General features: G+C 37.6%; 1 protein-coding gene across 1 annotated transcript in view; it reads left to right on the top strand.

The window, feature by feature from the left end:
* Nucleotides 1–11,847, top strand: part of cdon (cell adhesion associated, oncogene regulated) — a 37,410-nt gene extending 25,563 nt beyond the window's left edge. The window contains exons 14-20 of the mRNA XM_057348326.1: nucleotides 1,472–1,577; nucleotides 3,531–3,653; nucleotides 4,272–4,463; nucleotides 6,150–6,445; nucleotides 8,262–8,341; nucleotides 10,440–10,702; nucleotides 10,883–11,847. Coding sequence (XP_057204309.1) covers nucleotides 1,472–1,577; nucleotides 3,531–3,653; nucleotides 4,272–4,463; nucleotides 6,150–6,445; nucleotides 8,262–8,341; nucleotides 10,440–10,702; nucleotides 10,883–11,028 — 1,206 coding nt within the window. The 3' untranslated portion in view covers nucleotides 11,029–11,847. The remainder of the gene's footprint in view (nucleotides 1–1,471; nucleotides 1,578–3,530; nucleotides 3,654–4,271; nucleotides 4,464–6,149; nucleotides 6,446–8,261; nucleotides 8,342–10,439; nucleotides 10,703–10,882) is intronic.
* The last annotated feature ends 1,504 nt before the right edge of the window (nucleotides 11,848–13,351 follow it).

The following is a 13,351-nucleotide window of genomic DNA, read 5'->3' as shown; positions in this document are numbered from 1 at the left end:
GAAAAATGAAAGTCATACAGGTTTGAAATGACATGAGGGTGAATAAATGATGAAAGAATTTTCATTTTTAAGTGAACTATACCTTTAAGATTCTGCCTTAGCAAGCAACTGGCTATAGGCGGCAGTCAGGCCGCTAGGTTTTGGAACCGAGCCTCTGTCAAGCACTCTATAACTCATCACTGGATAAACTGTGAGTTTTTCTATCCTCGCGCGCTTCTGTATGTGTATTATTAGCACATTCGTCTTAAAAAGGCTCTGGCCACTTGTACAAACAAATGTTGTTTCTGTTTCTGGCCTGTTGAAGGAATAACACCGAAGCTCACATTAACAGCTCGGGGTCTGTAGAGTATAAACCAGTGTGTGTTAATGTTTTAAACATATGCCTTTTATATCTAATGGCCGATTTAATTATACTCGCATTTCATGCTTAATTCGAAAATGAGAGCAGAACTAACCACAAAACAAGCTCTCGCAACGCGCCTCTTCTGTTCTCCTCTGCGTGCCCGTTGTGCCAGTGTTTAGTGTTCAGTGTTCAGTGTTACGCAAGAGAGAATGTGCGTATGCAGTTTTTCCAGGCACTGTATAGTGTAAGTGTAATGTGGGAGTGATTCTTATTCCCATCAACCCCTGAGAGCCACCCCAGAACGCTCAACCGGACCTCTCGCAGGCAGACGTTAAGAGGATCGAGTGTGTGTTTTCAATGTAGACTAAAGAGGCCTCATCCTTAGCGGAATGAATTGAGTTGAGGTATTTTTAAAGTCATGCGTAGGGAAAAAACAGGTTTCATGTTTCTTAAAGGGATATATACTTCACCCAAAAGTGACAATTCTGTCATCATTTACTCACCTTCGAGTTGTTCCAAATGTGTATACATTTCTTTGTTCTGATGAACACAGAGAAAGATATTTGGAAGAATGCTTGTTACTAAACAGATCTTGGACCCCACTGACTACCATAGTTGGAAAAAAAACAATGGCAGTCAAAAGTGCCCTAGAACAGTTTGCTGTCCTACATTCTTCAAAATATCTTCTTTTGAGTTCAACAGAACAAAAGAAATATAACGTAATTTTTCCTACTATGGTAGTCAATGGTGGCCAAGAACTGTTTGGTTACAAGCATTCTTCAAAATATCTTTCTCTGTGTTCATCAGAACAAAGACATTTATACAGATTTGGAACTCGAAGGTGAGTAAATTATTTTCATTTTGGGGTGAAGTATCCCTTTAAGAGGAGGTAAAGGCAGGTTTGTATCAGTGAGTCTCGAACCATGAGTTATTTTTTAAGGGGCTGTATAATGGAAAACAATGGAATAGTTCACCAAAAAAAACCCAATTCGGTCATCATTTACTCTCACCCTCTTGTCGTGACTTTCTCCTGCAGAACAGAAAAGGAGATATTTTCATCTTCTGCCGAATTTGTTTACTTTGAAAGTATATTGCCAGTTTACAGATGTCTATCTTTCTTTTTCACAGTACACCCCTTCAAGTAACAACAACACCCCCATCCAGGGCTTCTACATCTACTACCGGCCCACAGACAGCGACAATGACAGCGATTACAAGAGAGATGTGGTGGAAGGTGAGCTCATGGTGTCTGTCTTTGTTTTGTTATTGTGAACCTCATTTTAAATCTCGATTGATGTGAAATACTCATCAAAAAAATGATTGTGTGAGAAAAGTGTTGAGGAGTGATATGCAACGTATGAAATGAGATGCCAATAGTCATATGGAAATGCTGTGATTGACCAATCAAGCTGGAGTATTCCAGAGCGCCGTGCAATGTGCATGGGGCGTGGCAAGAGAAGCATGATCTGTTGATTGATGTGTGGCGAGTCCTGCGCTCAGAGTAATGAGCCGGTCTAAAATGTGTTTTTAATAAATGGCTGCCGCACTAATGGACTCAAGCTGAAACTCTACACTGACCGCTCGCAGAGAAACTCAACTTTCTGAGAGGAATGTTAACTGCCGTCCCCTTTACACCGCCTTCCTTCCCTTTTTACTTTTTACCCCCTCTCTTTACATCTGGCATGACCCTCAAACGTCTCCACAGCCGTACAAACGGCGAGCTGTCAGAAACCAGCCGGGCTAAGATGACCTCATAAGTCTTGAGGTTTACAAGCTATTCACCTCGAAGCAGTGTGTCAGAAATTAAATAGGACACGGGGCACTTTTGAATGTGTTTAAAGTAACACTTACAATAACAAAAGTTTCATGGATGTGCATCTGTCTTCAGAGGTGTATAAAGACCTTACGTAATGAAGCGTTATGTTTTTATTCACTTAGAATGAGCTGTTTCTATCTCCATCCCCTTACAGTAGCCCTAAACGGACAAACGGCTCTACAGAGTTTCATAAATACGTTATCTCTTTCAGCAAAAGAGCGAAAACGTGACGACATCTTAGTGCTGTGTCACCCGCCGTAGTGCTTCGAAAGGGAGGGGTGGAGTTAGCCGTTGGTTGCAGTTCGCAACCTCACCTTTAGATGCCGCTAAATTTCATACACTGGACCTTGTAAGACAGTTTTTCTCTTATTTGCATCTTAAAATAAAATTGTACTCTTAAAATCGTACAATTTTCTTCAGATTTATAGTCTAGCGTGTGATGTTCATGGTAAGTCTCTATTTATCTTTAATGATTTCCGTCTTTGTAGTGCACTGTCCAATGGCAGATGAGGAGAATGTTGAAAAAAAAAACCCTGTTGACTGAAAACTGAGAAATGATCATAATAATAACTACGTAAATGTTTATGAATATTTCATGGCAACACCAGCAGAACAGAAATGACACAGGGTCATTGGCGCCGACTGAAATGACACTCATTTTTAACTACAAAATGTCACAAACATCCTGTGAGCCGCTAGTAAACACAACACAATATAAAGGCTTGCTTATCTGTTGTATTTGTGTTATTTCGCAGTATCCACTGATGTCTTTTTAATACGTCACTATTTATTCAGACTGCAAATTCGCAACACATTTGAAAGGTGATTTCATTTGCCGTGTCACTCTAAGTAACAACGGTATATTGTGTAAATACAGCACAGAGCAATCTGTAATGCATTAGAGAGGTTTAGTGTTAGTCTGTGTGTGTGCGTGTGTGTGTGTGTGTATTCTGCCTTTTTTCTCTCATTATGCAGTAGAGCATCTGGTTGTTTAGAGGACGTCATGCCTTCACTGTATTAGAGGAGAAACCAGCTACACAGATCAAATATTGTGCCACAAACTGTAATTACAGAGCCGGCCCGAGCGTGTGTGAGTGTATGTGAGTGTATGTGTGTGTATGTGTACACACGGTCGTCAGTGTGTTCAGTGGGAACTCTGGAGCTGGGCCAGAACAAACCTTAAGCTGCCTTATAAGGAGCCTGTCTGGAGTAAAGCAACTGTCTGAATCCTTCTGGGACTGTGTGCATGTGTGCGAGCGAGAAAACCCAGATCCAGCAAATGAATTGTGGTCTGGAGAGAACAACACGCGCTTTGAGAAAAACCCATCTCATTCAATAATGTCACTCTCGTTGTCCTGTCCCCTCCCCCAGGCTTCAGATTCTGGCATATGATTGGCCACCTCCAGCCCGAGACGTCCTACGACATCAAGATGCAGTGTTTTAACGATGGCGGCGAGAGCGAGTACAGTAACGTCATGATCTGCGAGACCAGAGGTGAGAGTCTTGGGCTGGGAACGCTATAGTTAAGGCGTGGACAGGAACCTGTAGAGCATCGCGGTAATGACAGCGTCGTTTTATTACAGGAAAGACAAAGAGACGTTGTGTCGTGTCTCCTTGACATCATTTACTGATATGTGCTCTTAATGCAACACTGTTGCGAATCAAACCAGAACGTCAGTCACTGCCAGAGCAAATAAAAATCATGAAGAGCAAACAGACCGAGTTTATTACCAACAACAGACACATTGTTAGAAGCAAATACGGGCGAAAGCAAGCATTGCTCATACTTTGGGTCCGGGAGCTTTTAATATTTACTGTAAGTTATGTTACTTTAGCATGTACTGTACATCTTGCACGGTTTGTGCTACTGACAAATATATAGATCTAGAAAACAAGCCAAAACAACTGCTCCAAACACCCTAGCAACCACATCGCAATGCCCTGGCAACCAACCAGAACACCTGGTGGAGATTCATTCTGGCACGCACCAGTCACATTTTCCTCTGAAAATCTAAAAAAGACACAACTGTAAGGGTTGTTACACATTCTTGTGAAGGGCTTTTAAATGTTTCATCCTCTCAGACTCATTTTGTTGTCGGCCTTTCTCATCAGCCCGTCAACCTCCAGGCGTGCCCAGTCAGCGGCCCATCACTCCTCCGGGCATGTACCCTCCAGAAACACCCAGCCAGCCTGGCGGCCTGCTCTATCTGATCGTGGGCTGCGTTCTGGGCGTCATGGTGCTCATTCTGCTGGCCTTTATTGTGATGTGCTTGTTGAGGAACCGTCAGCAGAACAGTCTGCATAGTAAGTGATGGACATTCTGTTTACTTCCTAAAAGTTTACTTATTGCTTATCTATTTCAATACGACTTGGGAGTAAATTGGCCCACTTTTTAGTTTTTAAGAGTACAATTTGAAGTATACTCTTTAATAATTATACTAATATCAGTCTAGTAGTATACTTGTAAGTGTACTATTTCAATACGACTTGGGAGTAAATTGGCCCACTTTTTAGTTTTTAAGAGTACAATTTTAAGTATACTTTAGGTGTAACTATTTAATAAGTATACTAATATCAGTCTAGTAGCATACTTGTAAGTGTACTATTTCAATACGACTTGGGAGTAAATTGGCCCTCTTTTTAGCTTTTAAGAGTACAATTTTAAGTGCACTCTTTAATAAGTATACTAATATCAGTCTAGTAGTATACTTGTAAGTGTACTATTTCAATACGACTTGGGAGTAAATTGGCCTGCTTTTTCGTTTTTAAGAGTACACATTCAAGTATACTTTAGGTGTAACTATTTAATAAGTATACTAATATCAGTCTAGTAGCATACTTGTAAGTGTACTATTTCAATACGACTTGGGAGTAAATTGGCCTGCTTTTTCATTTTTAAGAGTACACTTTCAAGTATACTCTATTCAGTAAGTATACAAATATCAGTCTAGTGGTATACTTGTAAGTGAACCATTTAAATACCACTTGGAACTAAATTGGCACAGTTTTAGTACATAAAAGTACACATTTAAGGATACTTTAGGTGTAACTGCCTCATTTGTAAGTTGCTTTGGATAAAAGCATCTGCAAAATGACTAAATGTATGTATGTAATGCAACAAGTATACTAATCTCAGTCTAGTAGTATCCACACAGTCCACTCCATTGTACTTTTTCAATACTGCTTGGGACTAAATTGGCCCACATTTTTTAGTTTATAAAAGTACACTTTCAAGTATACTACTAGAGTGATATTACTTAAAACTTAAATGACTTAAAAATGTATTTGAACTTTACCTCAGCATATTTGATCAAATTAACTTCTCCACTAGTGTTTTTAATGCTTTGTTTATTAAAATGAAAGTTATTTTCTTGATTATAAATATTTATACATTTTATAAATGTAAAGTTATTTGTTAATATATAAAAGACCATTGTTGACACATTTATTTATTTTATATGAAAGCCATTTGTAAGCATTGGTTTATTATTGCTGCTACTATTATTATTGTATTGTATCATGTAGTAGGAAGAGCGACAGCAGTGTATTGTTTTAGTTTATGTAGCATGTCTGTAAAGGTTAGGAGAGGTTAAGCTAATAAAAGCCGTATGAAATTGAGTTGAAGTCCGAGTTCTGTAGAGGCCAGGCCGTTTTCTCTTCTGCTCCACAGTCGGCCCTTTGAAGTTTTCTTTCATTCTCTCTCTCTCTCTCGCTCTCAATGAGATTGAGTAACAGAGTAAACAGTGCTGGCCACCGCCGGGTGTATAAGTAGTAACACAGACACTCCTCTGCCTGAAATAGGAGCATAAACGGGGCGGCGTGTTAACTTTGATCAGATGTGTTCTGCTTCCCTTTATAGGTTCATATTCAGATTTTATGTATTGGTGGGGTTTAATTTTAGTATAGCTCTATAAAATCATATAGTTTTACCACTATGTCAATATTTTTTGATAATATAAGGTTAATTAACACTCAAATATTTTCTTGCAGAATATGACCCTCCAAGTTACCTGTACCAGTCTGCTGAGATGAACGGTCATGTTCTGGAATATTCCACACTGCCCGGCTCCAGTCGTGTGAATGGCAGCGTACACACAGGCTGTGGGCACAGCGCTCCAATGATGCCCCAGTCCTGCCATCACCTCCATCACAAACTGCCCAATGGAGTGGCCCTGCTGAACGGATCGGGAGGTCTTTACCCCTCTGGACATCCTCACACGCATGACACCAGTCTACCCCACAACACCATGGAGTACGATCGCCCACACCCTCACCACCATCATAACGTAAGGAAACCTTTGTTTGTTTGAGGTTGGACATAGCTTCTGGTAACTGAATGCTTGCATTAAAAAGTTAGTGATACTGAAAGCAATGCTTTTGTCATATCTGTGCATTTGTTAGATGCTTTTATCCAAAGTGACTTACAGTGCATTCAAGCTATTCATTTTATTAGTAGATGTGGTCCTGGGGAATCTTTGCGCTGCTAACGCAATGGAACCTCATCATCCTTAACAAATATGTCCTTATAATGTAGTGTACACTATAAAAAAGACAAGTTTTACCTTAAATTTTTTGGTATTATCAAATTGCCTTTACAAGCAGTGTTGGGTGTAACTAGTTACTATGTAATTAGTTACTGTAATTTAATTACTTTTCCCTTGAAAAAGTAAAGTAAGTGATTACTCTTGTTTTTTTCTGTAATTTAATTACAGTTACTTTTGATGTAATTAAACTAAATACTTTGTGTAGTATATGTGTGTGTAGTAGTGGAATTTACATCAAAATTCAAAGTTTAACTTTAAAATCTGTACTTTAATGTATAATTCTCACATTTGTAATACTTTGGTCAGTTAATAAAAGTACTTTATGTAGTTTAATCCTTCAATCACTTAACTAATCAAGGTTGATATAGGATATAGCAAGTAATAAGTAATAAGTAACTAAATACTTTTTGGAGAAAGTAATTTGTACAGTAATCTAATTACACTATTGAATATTTAATTAGTAACTAGTAATTAATTACTTTTCAGAGTAACTTACCCAACACTGTTTACAAGTCATTTTAACTCATTCGAATTTAACCTTTATGTGGTGTTTAAATATGGAGCCATATTAAAAAATTTGTGCCATTTGTTTTTTCAACCTTCGACATTTATAATCATTATAATTATTATTACAAGATAAACATGTTTTATTCACCTTTGTTACACGGCTCGATGGAATGCTTGATTCTGATTGGCCAGTCGCGACATTTGCAGGTTCGTTATTCCCAGATAACAACCTCTCAAAACTAATAACACACGGTAACCCGGATGCAGCAAATCATTTTGACAGTTCTTTTTGACAAATTAAATATAAACATGTCTTTTAATAACATATATGACATTATATTTACAATTGATTTACAAATTGCCTGTTCGTGACATTTGAACGTCATTTCTTACCTTAAAACCGAAAGTAAACGGCTTTTTCTCGCGGAAGGTCTGTATTCGGTAAAAATGAGCTAATAAAATATTTCAAAATCACATTTCATGTCCAGTTTTTTTCTCATGCGGCACGTAGCCGTGTAATAAGCGGCATAATGTACAAGCAGCCGGCTGTTATCGCGAAATAAACCCCTTCCGTGTGATACTGATCACGCTGTCGGGGCTCATTTCTGCGATAACAACCGGCTGCCTGTACATTATCCCTTACATATCGTCGATATGTTTTTTTTAGAACAATTCTTTCAAGGAACAGCACCTTTTTCAGACATTTAATTTAACAGTTAAATGGCAGATATTAACCACACGTCCTGTCTATGTTGCTCGTAACTGGTATGAAGTAAACATCTGTAAAGTTTTGTACATTTTACACATCAGTTCATATTTTTGCGTATTGATTTTAAGCAGAATAATGTTGTTTGAACATTGGCCGAGTAACAAAAACATAAACACCTTCCAGGGGTTAACTCACAATATTATATATTTATTATAATGTAAACATAGCGTGGTATAGTGATTTACAATACAGTTGTATTGCATACACTGTATAATGGCATACGTGTAGTATTACGTAGCATGTGTGACGTGTGAATCTTAAATGCCGTGTGTTTTTGGGCAGGGAGGAGGGATGTACACAGCTCTGCCTCAGAACGACTCGCCCGACTGTATGAGCTGTCAAAACTTCTGCAACAACAACAGGTGAGACACTGAGAAGCCCAGTAGCTTTGTTAATGTTTGGTGTTTACATGCCTGCAGAATTATGTTTTGCTCAGCACGCCTCCAATCAGCCGCTCCATCTGGCTCTCATTTCACCCCTGACCTGAGCTTATTCTGTTCTCCTCTAAACACACACACACACACAGTGCAGTTCTGCTCCGTGAGGCTTGTTTGTGTACTCTAGCGTGTCCGGCAGTAACAGTTTACATTGAACGCACTCGCTCTACAGTCTTAATGAGCGCTGTGTTTATATAGTTTCGGCCAGCGGGAGAGCGGAGAGAAAAGCAGGCCGATGGAGCGGATATCAGAGTTTTCTAGCTACTGTGTGTGTATCTGTGTACACTTGATATCCTTCATTAGTTCCTGTGTGTATGCACCGTTATCTGTGTGTATTTGTTCTCAAAGGTTTTGTTTATTTGCGTGTGTCGGAGCCCGTGTGTCTTATCGGCGTGTAGAAACACACAGAGACACAGGCTGTTGAGTCTGGTCAGGCATCATAGAGGCTCGCGGAAATAAATCTGCAATTTCAGATGCAATCAGAGTTTGAACATTGCAGAGATGCTCGGTCTTGTTTCAGCCGGTTCAAAGGCTCCGGCTGGAGATTCAAAGGAATTGTTCACCTCAGAAATAAAAATTCTGTCTTTTTTATATTTACCTTCATGTCACGCTAAATCTGTGTAATATAGTTTCTTTGTGGAACACAAATGGAGAACTTTTAAAATATATATTTTTCTTGCATATAACAACGGCTCACTTGTAAGAAGCTCCAAATATGACAGAATAACCTGTGATACTTTGACTACGGTTAACAAATGCAACCTTATTGTACTGTAGTAGCCAACACGAAATAACAATGAGCATTATAGTATATATAATGTATTTGTTTTTCTTTATGTTAGTCAATTGCTTTTTGTATTTGTTTTATTCATATTTTGAATTAGCTTTTAATGTTGATTTCTTTTTTTTTGTTTATTTTAATATTTAGTGTTATGTGTATTGCTATTTGTAACATATATATATATATATATTAGGGCTGTGCAATTAATCGAAAATTAATCTTAATCGTCCATTTTGGCCTTCAACAATTACAAAAACAAAATAATCGAGGTAAAACTATTATTGTGCTGCATTCCATTTTGCAAGGATCCTCGCTTTTCTTGTGGTATAAAACCACAGTGCACAGCTTTCCTTTATAGTGGTTCAGCTGTGCTATTTCTTTACATTTATTTTTCAGTTGAATTCAGTTTAAAATCCAAGTTTAAAAAAAAAATTGCTGTTTGAAAAGTTAGTGAGTAATCGTGTTAAATAATCGGGATCTCAATATTGGTCAAAATAATTGTGATTATGATTTTTGTCATAATCGAGCAGCCCTAATATACTGTATATTGGTATATTATTTTACTTATATTATATTATTTTAGTTTAGTTTTTATTTATTTCCAGTTAATATTTTATTGTATAATAACTGATATTTTAAATAACTTTAGTTTATTAACATTCATTAATTTTTCATATAATATTTAATATTTTAGATCATATTTAGGCCTATATTTGATTTTAATTAACAGAATTTTTGTTTTTTTGTTTTAGATGTTAGGTAATATTAAACAAATGTCCGTCGATATTTAACTAAAGTTAATATATACGGCACTTGATGTTAAATGCATTTTTAAATATTAATATCATAAAAATAGTCTATACAACACGTGTCTTTTGAAACCGTTCAATAGATTTGTGTGGAATGGACTGAAATTTAAGTTAACTAAAAATCTTAAAATATTGTTCTTTACACAAAGCTATTGTATCTATTTCAGTGTAACCATTCCTTCAATGTCATCGACATCTGTGCTCGAGTGAAAAAAAACATGAATGTAGCCTAAATGTTAAGAGGAGGACATGAGCTTATACCTGTCAGCCATATATAACACACATGAGAATATTTGGAAGGCACTGAGCATGTTTGTTTAAGATCACCTATGGTTAGATTCGGGAATGTCTTGGGCTTAAGCCGATTACAGAGAAACTGCATTTTGAAGTTCTGTCTCCATCTCTAAGCTGTACGTCTGTGTTTCACGACCAGGTGTTACACGAAAACCAACGGCACTTTTTCGGGCGGCACTCTTCCTCTAATGCACCGCGTGGCAGCGCGCCAACCCGACGGCCTCGAAATGATGCCGCTCAACCCCGTCCTGTCTCGCTGCCAGGGACGTGACAGTCCACAGCTCAACAGCACCCAGCAGAGAGATTCAGTCCAAGAGGTGGAGGAGGGCAAGGCTCCGCCCCTTTCCCAGAATTCCCCTTGTCAGCCTGTGGAAACAAAGTCCAGCGTAGAGCTGCAGAGAGGTAAGAGAGGTTGAGCATAAAGAGCTCTCTGATTCACTCTGAATGAAGAGAGTCAGTTCAGGAAATTACTACACTGGCCTGCCATAAATTACCCATCATGCAATATTATTTTACCTCACTAGACTGCCGAATGCTTGTACCGGTGCATAAATTCTTTCTATCTGTTTGTGTGCGTAACAGGAGGTCAACGTGAAGACCCCGAGGGTCCCGTGGTGTGTTGGCAACAGCTGGGACTGTCCGACCTGGACTGTAAAGATAAAACAGCCTGGATCTCTACTGGAAACCTGACTGGAGATTTCATCCAGCCTACAGTGCAGGAGATCTGAACGCACGTCTCTTATCACACACAGAGCATATGGAAGAGAGCGAGAGATTGTGGAAACGGGAACACGGATGAGTTTTTATCAAGAAATGGCCAGTGATGGGATGGTCTGGGACATTGTGTGACTTGAAATGGGCTGAACACTTAACCGACTGCCTACGGAGCTGGAAAAGACTGATGAGGGAAAAAAGGATGGAAATAAACATAAAGAATGAAGGGACTTTTAAAAAGCAGGATTGAGGTTGAAATGGACTTTGAAAAGCAAAAACTCTTTAGATGACTTATTTATTTTTTGCAGTAGTAAAATATTATTTCATATGAATGTATCTGTTGTAAGAAAAAAGTTTGTCTTTTATATTATTTATGCCTTTTTTTGGATGAGATACTTTTTATTTTTTTGTCGCTTATATTTTTTGTTTCCGTTCCACACAGTGTGGAGTTTAGCCATTGTATGTGTAAAGTTTTGTAATAATATAAAGAGAAGATCAAGTATTAAGTCTATTCTTTTCTTCATCTGAATGTCACCGTAGCACAATGACTTTCAGATGAGGAAAAGAATAGACTTAAGATTTTGCCTATTATGCGAATCTTAAGTCTATTCTTTTCTTCGTCTGAAGTCATTGTGCTACGGTTTACAATAATATGTAAAAATTAGGGCTGCCAAACGATTAATCGCGATTAAGCACATCCAGAATACAACTTTGTGTTTACATCATATACGTATGTCTGTGTACTGTGCATATTAATTTTGTTAATATTTTTAAAAATATACATGCGGTTTTTTTTAGGAAAAATATAAAAATGTATAAACGCTCGTGTGTATATATATATATATATACTTTAAATCGTTGGTAAATATAAATAAATAGATCTAAATATTTCCTATATATATATATATATATATATATATATACATACATACATACATGTCTGTATTTTTATGTTTATAAATACAAAATTAATATGCACAGTACACAGACATATATTATGTAAACACAAACTTTTATTCTGGATGCAAATAATTCCGATTAATCGTTTGACAGCCCTAGTAAAATTTCACTTTTTAAAGCTGATAGAAAGTGAATCTTAGTTACATTTATCCTTTTTCAACCGTATGGTGCTTTTCAACTTTTGTAAATAATATGAAATTGACTACGTAAGCATTATTTACAAGCTTATAGGTTATTTTAACATCCAAGGAAATCTAGCATCTTTATGCTATCCTAAGATGTCCCTGCAATGTTATAAATTAATATATCACAAATAGCAATAACACATTCACACACAAGATTTTTTTAAGAGAATTATTATGCGAACAAAATAAATAAAATGGCTGGTGAAGCTTTGAAAGACGAATGCAAATCTGAACAGATTTTGCTGCTTTAAGGCCTCTACACATCAAGGATGATGTCTATCATTTAATCATCATTTGGCAGACGCTTTTATCCAAAGCGACTTACATTGCATTATACTACACATTTGTTTCTAAGTATGTGTAATCCCCTGGGATGGAACCCATGACCTTGGCATTGTTAACGCCATGCTCTAACCACTGAGCTACAGGAAATATTCTTTATTAACATCCACACAGCAATATATAAATGTCAGAATGTTAATCCTAAACTTTTAAATGTGTGAGCCCTTTAAGTTCAAATGGATTTTATAATTCATTAGCTGAAAAAAAATGTTTTTAAAGTGATCTCAACGATATCGTTCCTCTATATTGTTTTTGTTATAGTGAGGTGTGGACGCTGCTATTCTTCTACTTTTTAAACAATTATACTTATATTTATCATTTTTGTTGCGCACAGGCCTTTAGAATCCATGTTAGTGTATCTGGTATCAGGTCTTTGAAGTTGACCCACCGGTGGCTGAGGGTCCCTCATAAACCTCTTTATCTCCCAGCCACGCCTCCTCACATCTCTGCACTTCTCTTTGTTAACCATAAACAAACATGAGAGTGCTTCGATGACCTTCGACCCTCCCACGCTGTGTTAAAACGAGCCTGTTGTGTTGACATCACATGAAGTGTTTATGTTTGGTTGCTTAGCGGAGCTCATTACTGTGGTCTCTTCAGATGTGGTTTGTACTCGGGTCGACTGTCTATACAAGCAGTCAGGCATGGGGCGGATGGTGCATCGTCCTGTTTGTGGTCTTTTAGCAGATGATTTCAGGCAGGCACTGTTTTGTGGATGTGTAGAGACCCTAACAGAAAACATGTTTCTTGGTAAATTATGAAGAAATCCCGGTTAATTATTTATAAATCAAACTCAGATGGGATGTTGAACGTAAAGTTTGTATGGGAATATTTAGTCATGGTTTCTCAA

Source organism: Triplophysa rosa, linkage group LG12, assembly GCF_024868665.1.
Source record: "Triplophysa rosa linkage group LG12, Trosa_1v2, whole genome shotgun sequence".
In the NCBI taxonomy this organism is placed as follows: Eukaryota; Metazoa; Chordata; class Actinopteri; order Cypriniformes; family Nemacheilidae; genus Triplophysa; species Triplophysa rosa.
This window is presented reverse-complemented; position numbering and strand designations above follow the sequence as displayed.